The sequence below is a fragment of the Carcharhinus amblyrhynchos genome, chromosome 11 (assembly GCF_965287045.1).
Source record: "Carcharhinus amblyrhynchos chromosome 11, sCarAmb.v2.hapA, whole genome shotgun sequence".
NCBI classification, from domain to species: Eukaryota; Metazoa; Chordata; class Chondrichthyes; order Carcharhiniformes; family Carcharhinidae; genus Carcharhinus; species Carcharhinus amblyrhynchos.
This window is the reverse complement of record NC_137334.1, coordinates 38,296,194-38,311,768: the sequence shown is the minus strand read 5'-3', so window position 1 is coordinate 38,311,768 and position 15,575 is coordinate 38,296,194. Positions and strand designations below refer to the sequence as shown.

The 15,575-nt window shown below is 40.7% G+C and overlaps 1 protein-coding gene across 7 annotated transcripts in view; it reads right to left on the bottom strand.

Annotated features, from left to right (window-relative positions):
- pde1a (phosphodiesterase 1A, calmodulin-dependent) overlaps positions 1-15,575 on the bottom strand; it is a 555,040-nt gene that overhangs the window by 57,787 nt on the left and 481,678 nt on the right. For all 7 annotated transcript variants that reach the window (XM_080198871.1, XM_080198872.1, XM_080198877.1 and 4 more), the window contains 3 exons: positions 12,480-12,620; positions 5,731-5,831; positions 1,913-2,038 (listed from right to left, as the gene is read on the bottom strand). In XM_080198871.1, coding sequence (XP_080054997.1) covers positions 1,913-2,038; positions 5,731-5,831; positions 12,480-12,620 — 368 coding nt within the window. The remainder of the gene's footprint in view (positions 1-1,912; positions 2,039-5,730; positions 5,832-12,479; positions 12,621-15,575) is intronic.

Genomic DNA, 15,575 nt, shown 5'->3' with positions numbered 1-15,575 from the left:
GAACATGAGTAGGCCATTCAGCCCCTTTAGGCTGTTCCACCATTCAATTAGATCATGGCTAGAATTTTCCATTTGTTCACATTGATGGGATCTTTTGGTCCTGTGATAGTGGATCCCCGCCACTGGTTTCCCAGCAGCTAGGGTGGATTCAATGTGGATTCAATGCTATTGACAATGGCGGGACCAGAAGATCTTGCCATTGGCAAATGATGTGACACCTCCCGCCACAAGAATCACGCCACAGGGAGGCCAGGGAATCCTTCCCCATAACTATCTGTATTGTAACTCGGCCTATCTGCCTTCATTCTGGAATCCCTCACTCTCTCAGTTTTGAAATTTCCAATTAACCTCTCATCAACAGCTTGCCTTCTCACTTGCCATGGAGACCTCAAAGGAGATGTGAGTTCACTTAGCTGCAGAAATGAAACTGGGGCCTGGGGCTTTGGGAATGGGAATCTGCAATATCTGTAGTGCTTTTGCATGTCTAGGATGAAGCCTAGGTAGGAGCTGAAGTTAGAATGAAATTTGGGACTTGAGATAGATTGTAAAAAGGCCAGGCTTAGAACACAGAGTAGGAGAGTGCAATTAAAATGGTACAGATTTAGCTGCAGAATAATAGTCAAGTTGAAGATGAGAGTTTGATCCTTGTAAACAATAATATATTCATGGTCACATGGTTGACATTCACCAAATAGATGATCAAATTGCATTCAAACTGAAATATTTTCAGGGCTCAAATGTTAAAAGTCATACAAATTATAGCAACTGTTTAAATACAGTCCTAGGCTCATATTTGTCCACTTTCGATCTCAAAGTCCAGGCAGTCCATTTCTACTTTGGATTATATTTACTTGTTGGCTTTTATTTTTTGAACCCTGTGGATCTGGAGGTTTAGAAGCTGACTTTAGTGCCGTTACCACACTGGTTATTATTCATCGCTTAGAACATCAAATTCTATGAGCATTAGCAGCTTAGAAATACGTAAATTAACAGCAAAATGGACTTGAGCTTTGTTAAGCACTTAAAAGGTTCCATGATGAATACTTGTATAGTGGACAGAGAGGTAAGCTTAAATCCAGCCTCCCTTCCTCATACCTGCTCCAACCCCATCCTATACCACAAATCCCAGTATAAATCAACAGACTGCTCCCTGCAACATTATTCTGATTTCACTGATTGATCATGCATAAAAATCACAACATTTGCTGCTCATGATTTTTGTTGTTCATTAATCTATGAATAGATTGAAGGGTGGCACGCTGGCACAGCGGTTAACACTGCTGCCTCAGAGCACCAGGGACCCATGTTTGATTCCTGACTTGGGTCACTGTCTGTGTGGAGTTTGCATATTCTCCTCGTGTCTGCATGTGTTTCCCCTGGGTGCTCCGGTTTCCTCCAAGAGTCCAAAGATGTGCAGGTTAGGTGGATTGGCCATGCTAAATTGCCCCTTTGTATCGGGGGATTAGCTAGGTAAATGTATGGGGTTGTGGGCATAGGGCCTGGCGGGATGGGATTGTGGTCAATGCAGACTCGATGGGTCAAATGGCCTCCTTCTGCACTGTAGATTCTATGAGATTCAGAGCACAAACTTTTCAGGCTTTTAAGTTAACGCTCTCTGCCTTTGTAATAAAAATGCCCGTACTACAGACACGCAAAATATTACTCTGCCACTTTCTTTCAACCATAAACATCATTTAAAACGTCAGTTAATCTAACGCAAAGGTGTTTGTGGTTGCATCCAATAAAAATAATTGAACTAATTCTATAAAAAAATCTATAATCACATCATGACACCAAACAGTAGAGACCTGCATTTACACACTCTTCTTAGATATCTTGAAAAGCAATTGATCTGAATCTAATATGTAATCTTTTATACAATTTATTTTTTTCTGAAAGAGTGTCATCTTACCGCCAATCATCTTTAGATAAATTGCACAAAATATTCATTTCTTCATCTTGCATTAATCGGTAGGCGGCACTCACGTGGTAGTTTTCAAGAACAGAGCGATCATTGTATAAAATAGCTACACCTGATCTGTTAATAAATAAATGAAACATAATAATTGACAATAAGTATGCTGTTTGACCATTAGGTGGCCATAAAAAAGCTAGATTAAAATGAAAGAACTGAAATTGCACTGTCAGGTGGAAGTATACTAAGCTCATTCATTGAACAGTCCTTGCTCTTTATTTTAGTTGAAACATTAACCCATTGAAGCCAACACAAATGAATTAACAGCTCCACTACAGTAGCACAGAGAGATCTCAGACAAATATGCCAAGTGATCATAGTTTTATATGCCATGGCATATATCTTTAGGTCAAAATATGAAGCAATATTGTTTGATAAAGGTACCTGTCAGCATCACGACTAGAACCAGCTTTTCCTCTTTGAGATAGATAGCTGGAGTTGGAAGATTTCATGAGTCGGCAGACCTGCCTGGGTACAAAATGCCCATCATATCTGATTTTCATTCTGGGTTGGGGGTGGGTGGTGTGGGAGATACTCGGGCCTAAAATTGGAAGCGGCCACAGCAGCAGTTGAGGGTGAGGCAGGCTATTTAAAAGGTCTGCCTCAGTTCTCTGGGATTTTGTTCCAGTTGTCTGCTTATATTTCAGGCTCTTTAGTCCTCATACCCCCACCCACTCTCCACGCTGTCAACATATCTCCAATGGCCCCTCATGCCTTTCATACCAACAGATGATTCCCGTACATCCCCAACAACCTGTCATCTCGTCTATGCAATGGCACTATTCAAGCTGTGGCACTTTTATGTCTATTCACCCAGTATGAACTCTGTTCAAAACCAATGAGCCCTTTTGTAAAAATGGCAAACTGCTTACTGGTTACATCCTTATAAAACACTAATACATTTATCAAACATGATTTCCCTTTCCATAACCATGTTGACTTTACATTTCTGCACATCCAGAGTGACTCAGCTTTGAGGCTTCCAAAGTCTTGTTGAGAGACACTATAAGAATGGCTCGTGTCAGGCAGAAGAAATTTAATCTTGATGCAACAGAGTGAGTTAGTGTTTGTGGACTTCCAATAAAAAGAACCACACTGCAGATGAGGAATGAATGCTTGATATTAACCTTGGAAACCAAAGGTTGAAGAATGTTACGTTTCTGATTACGTGTATATTTATTCATCTGACAAGCAGAGAAGATTCTAACAAAATAAAAGTAATATGTGTATGATAATATTGTGATTACATTATTGGGTTTGGAGCCAGCTACTTTTTGGTGTACAGCTGTCACCAAAGGGTCCAATATTGTGGGTAATGAGCTTATATTCATTCAATGATAACATGCACCTCCATGTTGGCAAAAACTTAGAACCTGCATGTCCCTTTGCATGCATAAATAGGAAACTTAACACCTCTTTGAGATCCACTTGGCAAAATTGCACACAGTGATAGAAATGGACGTTGCTGGCTTCATCTGGTGTGACTTCACCAGTAGCTCACTGGGAATGGGAAATGGCAAGGATATGATCAGCGGATGCATGGGAACACTACTACCTGCAAGTTTCTTTCAAGTTACTCACCATCCTGAATTGAAACTATGGCCACGATGCTCCCATCGCGACCCGCAGCTTTTCTGTTGGGTCATGGTGGGAAATGCACGTCACCGGCCTTGTTCCAGGATTTGTGCATGTGCCGGAAATGCATGCGCATCTCCCAGGGCCAGCGAACAGTCACCAGTCAGACCACGCTGGAAACCGGCAGGAAGGCAGGTAAGTCATTTAAATCTATTTTTAATATGTTTTAAATATGCTTAGCAGTTCATTATCGGGAACTTTCAGGTCCCGATTGAATCTCCCACCCCGCCAGAAGTACTTCATTCTGGCAGGATTCAGACTAGCTCCCCACATTCAGGGAACTCGTGTGAGATCTCACCGGAATGAAGGGAGACAATTGAGGCCTACTGTGGGCAGGGCCTAGGGACAATTGCGGGGAGGGTGGGCTGCCACTCTGCAGACAGGATCGGTCTGGGATGGAGGAACGGCAGAGTTTGGGGTGGGTTGGGAGGAGGTCGTGGTCTGCTGGGGAGGCCTGTCTCCTGGTGTGTGTGTGTGTGTGTGTGTTGGGGGGGCGGGGGGAGGGCCTGACCCCAGGGGGTGTCAGTGAGGACTTGTGGGGGGGGGGGGTCTGCCAGGGTGAGGGTGTGGGGGGATTGCCCCTACTGAGGTGAGCTGTGCATCGGGGCATTCCAGGATGGGGCGGGGGTGTATGGGGGGGATGGCTGGGGCAGGGGAATCAGAGCTGGCCTGGGAATTGTTGTGGGGGCTGCAATCAGGCCGTGGTGGAGGCTGGACAGACAGTACTGTGGTGGTTCCAGGCTGGCCAGCGATTGAGCTGGCCAGCAAAATGGGAGACTGACAGATTGGGGCCACTGCGCATGTGCAGAGTTCCAGAACTGTCAAATTCCAACACGAATAGGCCCCGCCCTCTGGGTTTTTAATAATATTCATGCCTGGAACCTCTGCAGTGCACAGAGTGCAGAGATTCAGATGAGAAGCTGAACTGACAAAGCAGTCGGGACTTAGAACAGTTTTCCCACAAATTCAGTCAGCACTTTTGGGAGAGAAGCACCCACTATATCGAAGCCATGGATTTCCTTCCTAACAGCACTGTAGGTGTACCTATAACTCAAAGACTGCAGAGGTTCAAGAAGATAGTTCACCTCCACCTTTTCAAGGCAGTTGAGGATGGGCAATAAATGCTGGCTGAGCCAGTGACACCAAAATCCTATGAATGAATAAAGAAAATTAGGCTGGTCTGCCAATTTCCCTGTCACTGTACTGTTATCTCACACAAGTTCCCTGCCATGCTGGAGTCGGGCTTTAGGGTACAGAAACTGGATGGCCTGGATCTCATGGCCCCACCGTGGCATGTCTCCCTCGTGGTGGACACAGCGAGCTACTGTTTAGTCTGGCAGGGCTGTGATATCTCACTGTGGGGAGGGGCAAGGAAACTTTGGCGCAGGAAATCGTTTTTGGAAAAACTCACTTGTTTTACACATGCAATTCCTTTATATAGCAATTCATTGGCAATGTCAAGAAATTTTGAACTTCTGCAGAAATACATAGCGGGCGAGGTTTTATGTTGTCGCTCCTCCTGAAGTCATAGGTCAATGGACCTTCACATGCTCCAGTCCTCACCCACTCCTATTCCCATGGCGCACAGGCCAGTAAGATTCTGGCAGCATATTTTCTTTACATGGCAAAATGAAGCACGATATCATCAAATTGTAAAAATAATGTCGAGAAAATTGGTAAAATGATGGTAAAAAACAGTCACAGTTTTTAATTGAAAAAGACTTAAGAATGTAACATTTCCTTACATATTATGAAGTGTTTATTATGTATTGACGAATTTACGGTAGAACTTAGTTTTGGGTGATAATATAGAGGGACAGTATTGAACTGGCCATCCCCCACCCAGTATTCATTTCCATTTCCTTCAATAGAACTGAATATCAGACAGGTGGATAAATGGCAATCTATGAGATTTTGCCCAGTTAATACTATTGTCCAACTGAGACAAAGTTTCAATCTCCTGATCTGGTGTAACACAATTAAGCAATATAAAAATTTAAACCATATTATTTCCCAAGGTCTCCACTTTAAAGAGAATTTTATTGCTGAATGATGGCACACACTGTTAAGAAATTCATCTGGAAGTTTTATTCCTTACACTTTGCAATGTTGCTTCCTACCTGGTTTGAATGTGGAAGTTATTTGTGGTTCCTGTATGCTCATAGTCATGAATGGCAGCTGCAAAAAGCATGGCTAGAATTTCCAGTTCTGTAAACCAGTGCTGTAACAGAAAAATTGCAATTCAGGAAACAGCTGAAAATAATATTTCTGATTTACTCAGTTCAGAAGAGAAGGTGGGACAAGGTTATCTCTGGAAACTCAGAATTGGTGGCTTGAAAGACAGCTGAGGTACTTACCATCTCTTAGTGCAGGCAACAAGCACAGTTCAGCCTGGGAGCTAGTGCACAAGCTGCCCAATAAACCCAACCAGACTTCTCTTTAAATGAGGTGCCTACTCCATAATGCCATGGTGATGCCTGAGCAGTACCTTGACTCCAGAGGGCTCATTGGAATAAGTGCTGAACAGGAACGCACCATAACTTCTAAAAATAAAAAATTGGCACTTCCTGCCCTTGCCTCTCACTGCCCAGCACCTCAAAGTCCCCATCAATAGAGAACATACTGTAGCAAAACTGACTGCCTCGTTTTTCCGTGATTGGCACAAGAGACATAAAAGAAGCTCCACAGATTGTGCAAATAGTCTGACTTTATTTTATCTGATGAGAGCAGATTACTTATCCCCAGCTCCTGGTGACACTGGATTCAAACTGCACTGTTGACCTTGAAAAGCCTCAGTATATATAACTTAGTAATTCATTATTTACATATCTCTAACTTTGAACAGATTTTTAAAATTTTGCTTGAATTTGAGATCTTTGAGAAATGGAAAGGATGTCTGTATACCTCATCATAGGAACTTAATACTTCATTCTAGAAAATCTGAGTTATTTGTTACAAGATAATCCTGATAAATAAAACACCATCTGACCTTTGGAAGACTGTTTCAGAGGAATATTGTTTTTCTTTGGGTTTGACCTGAGGTTGTTAGCTATTTATGACAAAATAACTAAAAAAAACTGTAAAATTTAAGGAGCTGGAAGAACGAAAGCTGAGATGAAAGTAACATTGGGAAGCATTTATAGAGAGAAAGCTAATAAAATTCAAAATTACTGGGGCTTGAGCAGGTATTGGACAGAAAATAAAACTAAAAAAAAAAGCTGGCTGATATTGTAGATCACTATATCAGTTAATTGCATAAAAACAGCCTGATTTATCATGGAGCAAAATATCTAAAATGGAGCAAATGGTTCATTTGAGGTAATTAGGTGAAAAGAGAGTTTTCAATGAACTATTAGAGCAGAATTTCCCAGTGGGACGTGGACGGCTGTCATCTTGTTCAAAAGTTAAATTGGGTCTGGTGATGTCAGGTCAGCTCCCAATTCCAAGATTACAGAAGGGGGACAGACCCCAAAGTTGGGAACCAACCCAGCTCTCACTTAAGGTCAATTATTGAATACTTGTGGCAATTAATGTTGTGTATTCATGTTATATCTAGTGTTTTCTAAGGCATATCTCATGATGGAGTCCAAAGTAGGTCTACTGAAGATCTTGAAGAAACATACCATTGTCTTTAATAGTGAGCAGGGAAGCATAATGAATATGTCAGTTAAATTAAAGTTTAAGGATGAAAGTCAAGTTTAAGAATGAAAGTCAGGTAAGATGCTTAAAGGCTAGGTCACTGCTATATGTAATCAGACTGAAGATAGAAGCAAAATTAGAGAGGCTGGTCAAAACGGCAGTCCTCAAACCAGTTAATGTGAGTAATTGGGCCACTCCGATTGTACCGGTGATGAAGCAGGATGGATCAGTACACATGTGTGTGGTGACTTTAAAGTCACCATCAATCCTGTACTGTGTTTCAGTAGCCTCTGTCTTTGATTGATTTTACTTCAGTAAAATTGATCTCAGTCATAGAATATTTTCGGATGAACATGGATCCAAATTCATAATATTTGACAATCATAACACACAAAGGGTTATTCTAATGTGAAAGACTATCTTTCAACATCACATCCACACCAGTGATGGATCAAATTTTAAGTGGATTAGAAGGGGTCCAGTTTTATTTAGATTATATCTTAGCTAATGGGAATAATGAGGGAGAACATCTCCGGAACCTCTATGCCACATTCCTGAGATTAGAAGATTATGGATTGAGAGACCGGGACAACAAATATAAATTTTTCCAATGTGAATACCTGGGTCACATCATAAATGCAAAGTGACTTCACAAATCGCCTTCGAAAGTCAAAGCCATTTCTGGCTACTGTTAGTGCAACAAACCATTACTGGGTATATTACAATGTCAATCAACTTTGATTATTTTTGGGCTTACTAAACTATTAAGGAAGGTTTGTCCCTAATCTGGCTACCATTCTTAAACTATTACACACTTTATTGTGTCAAAACAGAAATTGGAATTGGGTGGCTCAAGGCGAGGAAACAAGGCACTGCTAAAGTCAAAAGTCCTGACACACTTTGATCTGAAGTTACTCTTACAACTGGCACGTGACCCACCGCTTTATCGGCTGGGGACAATGGTTTCCCACAAAATGCCCAAAGGGGACGAGCAGCTGATAGCTTTTGCATTAAAGCCTTTGAATAAAGCAGAAACCAATTTTGCACAGATAAAGAAGCCTGAAGAATCATTTTCATTTTATTAATTCCTGTATGGGAGGCAATTTACTTTATTGGCGGATCATTTTCATCTGACAATGATACTTGGGCCTCATACTGAGATTCTATCACTGGCAGTGACAATGATGCAGAGGTGGGCATTGCTGTTGTCAGCATATACATACACAGTAAATTATCATCAGTTAAACCTGCATGGGAATGCTGATCAACTCTCCTGATTACCCTTACCCGACAATTCATCAATAAACTGTTCATGTGGAAACATTTTTTACTTTGAACAAGTAGATTAACCTCCTGTAACCACAGAACAAGTTAAGAACCATACCAGAAATTATCCAATACTGACAGAGGCCATGGGCATGATGCTTCATGGCAAGACGTCGAAAGCAAATGCTGAGTTAAAGCTGTATTCCACCCAAAGACTTGAGCTACCTGTACAGGCAGGTTGTTTCCTCAGGGGAATGAGACAGTCATTCCACCATTATTAAGGAAACATGTATTAAACTGCAAGACTGCAAGAAAGTACAAAGGATCAGGAATGAAGCCCAGTCCATCACACAAACCAGCCTCCCATTCAATGACTCTATCTACACTTCCTACTGCCTCAGAAAGCATCCATCATAATCTAGGACCCCACACACCCCAGACATACTCTCTTTCACCTTCTATCGTCAGGAAAAAGGCACAAAAGTCTGAGATCACATACCAACCAACTCAAGAACAGCTTCTTCTCTGCTGCCTTCAGACTTTTAAATATAACTACATCACATTAAGATGATCTTTTTCAACACCCTGGCTATGACTGTAACATTACATTTTGCACCCTCTCCTTTCCTTCTCTAATATAGGGTGTGCTTTGCCTATATAGCATACAAGAAACAATACTTTTCACTGTATAATAATACATAGGACAATAATAAATCAAATCAAATCATTAGCTCCATTACACTCATGGGAATATCCAGAAGAAGCCTAGCAAAGAGTACATATAGATTATATTGGATCATTCAAAGGATATATGCTTCTCATTCTATTCGACAGGCACTCAAAATGGCCTGAAGTTGCCATTATGAAGAGAGAGAACAATTGAAAGACTGGGTGAAATTTTCAGCAGATTCAGTTAACATGAGCAACTTGTTACTGATAATGGGCCTAAGTTAATTTTGAAAGAATTCCCAAATTATTTAAAGGAGAATGTGATTCAATACATCCGATCTTCTTCTTAGTATCCAAGTGAATTGACTGAAATTTATTGCAGCCCATGCAATTTAATGTTCATCTCATGGGCTGCATGGGTGGTCAGGAATTGTTACAGAGAGCCTCAAAGGGTTGCAGGGTGGGATAAAAGCAAGTGCAAGAGAAGATAAGAGGCTGCAGCTGAGTCTTAAGGAGAGGCCAGTGAAGTTGTCCAGTGTTGAACTAGCAGTCGATTTTATTCCTGAGGAAGTAAAGGGGTTATCTTTGAGGAATGCACTTGTAAAAGGGGCTTGAACACAGGAGAGGCAATTTCAGGGTGATCTGCAGCACGAGCAGCCATTGGAATAGTTCAATTCATTGAAGAAGGAGAAGGTGGGAGAGGGAGAGCCATTGATCAGGGCACCAACAACCAACTCACCAGCAGCATGAGCCATCTGATAACACTGAAATCCCCGATGGCTAGCAAAGAGAGTATGGGTAAGCATGCACAAAGGGAAGACACTAAGTCAAGGAGAAAGTTTACAGTCAATGTACTACCTTCAGATGAATGAACATCAGTGAATAATTGCCTCCCTCTATCTAAGGAGGTGATGACACCTATATATGACATGATTGTGTGAGGGTCAGGTCCAAATGCATGTAGTGCTAAAGATAGTGATGGCCCTTTACTTTTATGCATCATTTCAGGCATCTGTACGTGATCTGTGTGACATTTTGCAATTGGCAAGCTAGCATCATATTAAAGCTATAGCAGACATACTGGGGCAGGATTTTTCCATCCAGGAATAAGTCTCATGCCTGGGATGGGGATAGAGAGTGTCTCCTGCTGAGGGGACTGATTGGAAACCACGCCATGTCTTCTATCCCCGGCATTATTCATTATGCACTGGTGTGTTGCACCTTCTTCTGTGGTGGGGCAGGTTTACAGCACGTGTCCCACTGTCATATCTGGGTGTTCTATTTAAAAGATCCGTGACATCACTGACCCATCACTGAAGAAAGATGGATCTCTGGAAACATTCTGAGGCTGGCAAATGGTCCCTCTCGAAGACACTGAAAGTGGGAGATCCATTTGATAGATTCTCCCCCAGGACTTGGTGTTCCAGGATCTCAAGTTACTGGTAGCCTCTATCCCAAACTCTGGAGGCAGCCCGAGGCCTTCTTTTGCCACATTGGTCCAGAAGTCATGGAGAATTGGCTGTGGGGGGGTGGGGAAGATTCTGGTCAGGCCTTTATTTGCAGTCCATTGGCGGGACGCAAGTTGGGTTGATCCCAGTCTCCAGCAGGATCCCCAATCTCTCATGGCAGGCAACTTCGGAAGAACCTGCTGTCATTTCATGCTAGCATAAAAAAATGTTTGGGCCTCCCACCAAATTCTACCCATTGGTCTGCCGTTGGAGACATGGGAGAATTCCACTCATTAGGGAAGTAGAAACTTCCATTTGTTTCAGTACTGGCGAGAGCCAGGCTGAGTGAGTGACAGCTTCAGGGCTAAGGCAGGCTTTCCTAATTCAGAGGGCCACCAACTGTACAAGGCACCACAGAAATGCCAGGGGGCTTTTGTAAATTAGGAAGGTTTTATACTCTGAATGATTATTTATGATCACCATCAGGACATCCTGGAAGGGTGCGTGTGATGCCACAGTGCAAACTGAACCTGTTCCTTCCACTGTCCAGACCTCAGATGACATTATTTGGAGGAGACATGCAGACCAAAACATCTCAGCTATAATTGGAGTCTATTAAGAATTCAGCTTCAGATTTATCAAGTCAGGACTTTCCTGCAACCCTTTACATAACTAGACACTAGCTGAGAAAGTCAGCAGCTCACTTTCTGTTCAGGCACAGAGATAGCCTCTAGTTCCTATGCCAACGTTAGTTAAACTAGCTACTACTGATGTCAATGTGAAGAGATGAATGCCAGATGTTCACCATCAACTGTTCCGACAGCAACAACCTCCATACCATCTGAACTTGTAGTCATGACTAAATCATTGACTATTGTTCATGTTGAACTTGCTTTGGGGACATTCAAATTAAGGTGGAGGAAAGGGTATTTGTCTTTTGACATTTGTCCTTTGTAAAGCCCTGCTGTAGTAACGTATGCAAGGAAGTATTCTTGCGAGTTTGTATATGTTCACACACATGTGTGTGGTCAATGTAATGAGATGCAGAATGGGAAACAGTGCAGACATGAGAGTGAACACACACCACAAATAAAGTTCTGTTCATTTTTACCAAAGTGTTCCCGAGTATCATGCCTCCAAATACACAACAGTAAGCAGTTCACCAGTGAAGGAGAGAGTTGAAGCAATATATTCTCAAAATGAACATGCACATTTGTAATTGGTACTGTAATACAATACTTCAAGATAGGGCATTGAGATACTGTGAAAAAAGCAGCAAACTGTTTTCACATAAACATTATTCATTTAAGTGCCCATAGGGTTTAACATTTTTAGAACAGGAATATCTTTGAATGAGTGATTTATCCAAAACTATTCAGTAGTTAACCAGGATGAAAGGATAATCCCACAAAGTTTGTTTAACTTATTAAATCACTCATTGTTAAACAATCTGCTTCTCTGGGATAAAACGATATCCCACAGTGAGCTGTTAAATATTGTTTTATACACATCTGAAGATTGCCTCCTATTGATCAGAAGGAACATTTGAAAACATTTTCTGGTTAAAACCTAAAATTTATGAAAATTGCTTTGGTGTGTAAGCTAATCATGAATGATTAATGAGAAGATATATTTGTATATTTGCTTGTGATGCCACACTTTCAGAACGATTATATTTCAATGCCGTAACAAAAATAGGCAGTGATGTGAAAATTTTCTATTGAATTCTTTGGTAATCTTCCAAGAACATATTGTTCCAAACTTTTCCTGAAAACCTCAAATATCAAGCACAAACCTACATACACACTACTATTAAACAGAATAAGTCTATACTAACATACTCTTACCATAATGCCAGTGTGGAGCATTAGGTAATGCACAGTCTGGGCCACATCCGCTGCATGGATTAAGTTATGATAAGGATTCTTATACTTGCTGTAACCCACCTCCAGTGCTTCAACAAAAGACATTAGAGAAGATACAGGGATCTAAAGAAGAGAAAACATTTAAATGAGATCAAGAAATGAGTTAACATAAAAAATTACATATCACATATATATACCAACAAAAATATTAAACATATAAAAGAAAATGTCATCATTCAAAAGCTTTTAAGATTAATTGTCTGTATCATTTAAACAAAGGCTTAATGAATAAATAACTCTGGCATGCCCATTAAAGAACTTTCTTTTATTTTACATTAAAAATCTACTGAAAGTTAGTATTGAAATATTCATATTCATATTACTTCATAATTAATGCACATATATTTAATCAATGTTCTTTAAACTTAATAACATTTAATTAAAATATTGTATAATTAGCATTTTAATATGAATTTTCAATGAACTAACATTGGCCAATTGACAATTGTTTTGCTCAAAGAGATTAACATTACAAAGCATCTGACATTTTGTAGCTTATTGCGTATTGCTATTGGGCAAAAGCCTATGATAGTTGACTCAATTAGTAGTTCAGTTGTACATAATTAATAACTGATTAGTATTTGATGATTTTGCATTAGCAATTTTGCATGAGTGTATTATTCAGCTTCAAGCAGATATCATAGACTATAAAAAAAAATTTTGTACCATATATTAGTACATAAGTTAATCTAACTCCTTAACTACTTCTATTAACTCTACATTAGCCCTATAGGAACATCCCACCTAAGTGTTCTCTTTCCAGCTCCATGATTTAGACTTTACAATTATAAGTCTTTTGGAAAATGTTAATATCTATATATAGTCTGAGGTAAAAAAAAGTTAAGTGCCAGCAATGGGAAACATGAATAAAGAAGAATTGTAAATGACTAGTGACAAAATATATAGACAATGCATAATGATACATAGCAAAATGGTCAGTTTAAGGCCAGATTGTTTCTGAACAACAAAGTTATGAGAGAGCTTTAAGACTGTTCCAAAAGTAAATATAAAATAGATATTCCGGTTGTCCATTCTGTTCATTAAATAGTAAAAAAAAGTGTTATCTTTTCTATTTGTTACTATAAAAGTTCATTACAAATGTGGAAGACAATTTAATAGTGCCTAATCTGTGACTTGTGCTTTCTCCCACCTCCGTCCAAATATATTTGCTTCCACTTTGACAATTGTCTGTGCAGTGAATCATTTTTAACATTACAGATAAATCCTGGGTCCAAATGTTATGTATACCTCCACTGTAGTTATAACAGTAACTATTCTTCAGAATAATAATTCTTTGGGACTCTGGGCCCTGAGGATGTGAACGGTGACATATAAATGCAAGTTTTTTCTTTCTATCATTATTGCGTCATAGGTGTTCAACTTCATAATTTGATACTTTTGAGAAGAGCCATGTAGTAAGAACTGCTGTCTGTTTGGATGAAACAATAGCACCGTGCTCACTGGCTGGAAGCCAAGGCAAAGTACAGCCAAGAATCAGATCACTACATTGAAGATTTATTTAATAATTTTCCTCCCCTCTATACAGTCTTAATCGGGGGAGAAATATGTTTACATAGTGGTGGCGCTTCACAGGCTTACATTAATTCCCCAACAGACAGTACTCCATGTTGCAGCAATAGACTAAATTTCTCCTCCAGTATATCCATCATGCAGGAGGTTATTTCACTAAATATTACAGCATTCAAATTCTGTGCTATGATGATGAAATCACGAACAGCATTGTTTTCGATGCTCACTATAACGGTGAATTGGGTTTGCTTTACTATGGTTGTTACCTAATATTATGTTAGGTCAAACATAAGATTCTGAATAATTTCTGGATTCTCTAGAAAGGTAGAAAATCTGGGTCTGCTGCTTTGTTGGTGGGAATATGGAAGGTTGGGACTTCCAGATATCTGATTTCTCTCACCTGGATCATAGGGATAATTGAAAGAGACGTGGCAGTCTGCTGGGCAGCTTGCTCATGGACTTGATGAGTTTTCACAACACCATCTTCAAGAGTGGGCACAAGGTGGTGGATCCAGAAATTTGAAAGCCACAAATTTGAATCTTTACTGCTCCCTGGCTGACATGAATGATACTTCAAAACCCACAAGAAGTGCAGACTAAGATTCCTAGTGGATATGTCAATTCTATGTGGGCAGGATTTCCCATGAATTTTAGGTTCCCTGCTATCAGACCAAAGTCAAGGTCCTGAGCCCACCTTTACTCGGAGTCCGACTGTTGGAACTACTTTCACAAAGGCCTCCCTCAATTGGTTACCTTGACACACAAAGTCCTATTCAGGAATGATGGGTAGGCTCCCAATGCTGCCAACCCAGTCAAAGGACTGGCATCTCTGGAGTCTTTGCAGCCCTGACTAAAAGGTCAGCATTGCTAGGACAGGTAAGAGACTGGGAGGCCCTCAGAGATATAAACATAAGTAAGTATTCTCCTTGGATCAGAGAGAAAACTCTGCCAGTTGGATAGTTAGGGTCAAGGAGGGAATTCATTTCTTTCACATGACCCCATTCCTGGGGGGATGGAGCCTATATTTCCAATAGTCCACAAGATAGCTGCAGAGAGTCGACCTCCATGGAGTTTGGGCATTCTCCACATGCCAGGTGTCAGAAATTCGACTTAGTATGGTGGCACTGTGGTTAGCACTGCTGTCTCACAACGCCAAGGACCTGAATTCAATTCTAGCCTTGGCTGGCTGTCTGGGTGAAATTTGCACTTTCTCCCTGTGTCTGCATGGGTTTCCTCTGGGTGCTCTGGTTTCCTCTCACACTCCAAAGGTGTGCGGGTTAGGTTGATTGGCCATGCTAAATTGACCCTAGTGAAAGGAGTCATAGCAGGGTGGGGTTATAGGGATTGGCCCTGGGTGGGATTGTGATTGGGACAGACTGATGGGCTGAATGGCCTCTTTCTGCACTGTAGGATTCTATGATCCTATGATCTAACTGATAGCCTGCATCTATACAGTGGATAGGCAACCTGCTTCCAATCTACTCCTGG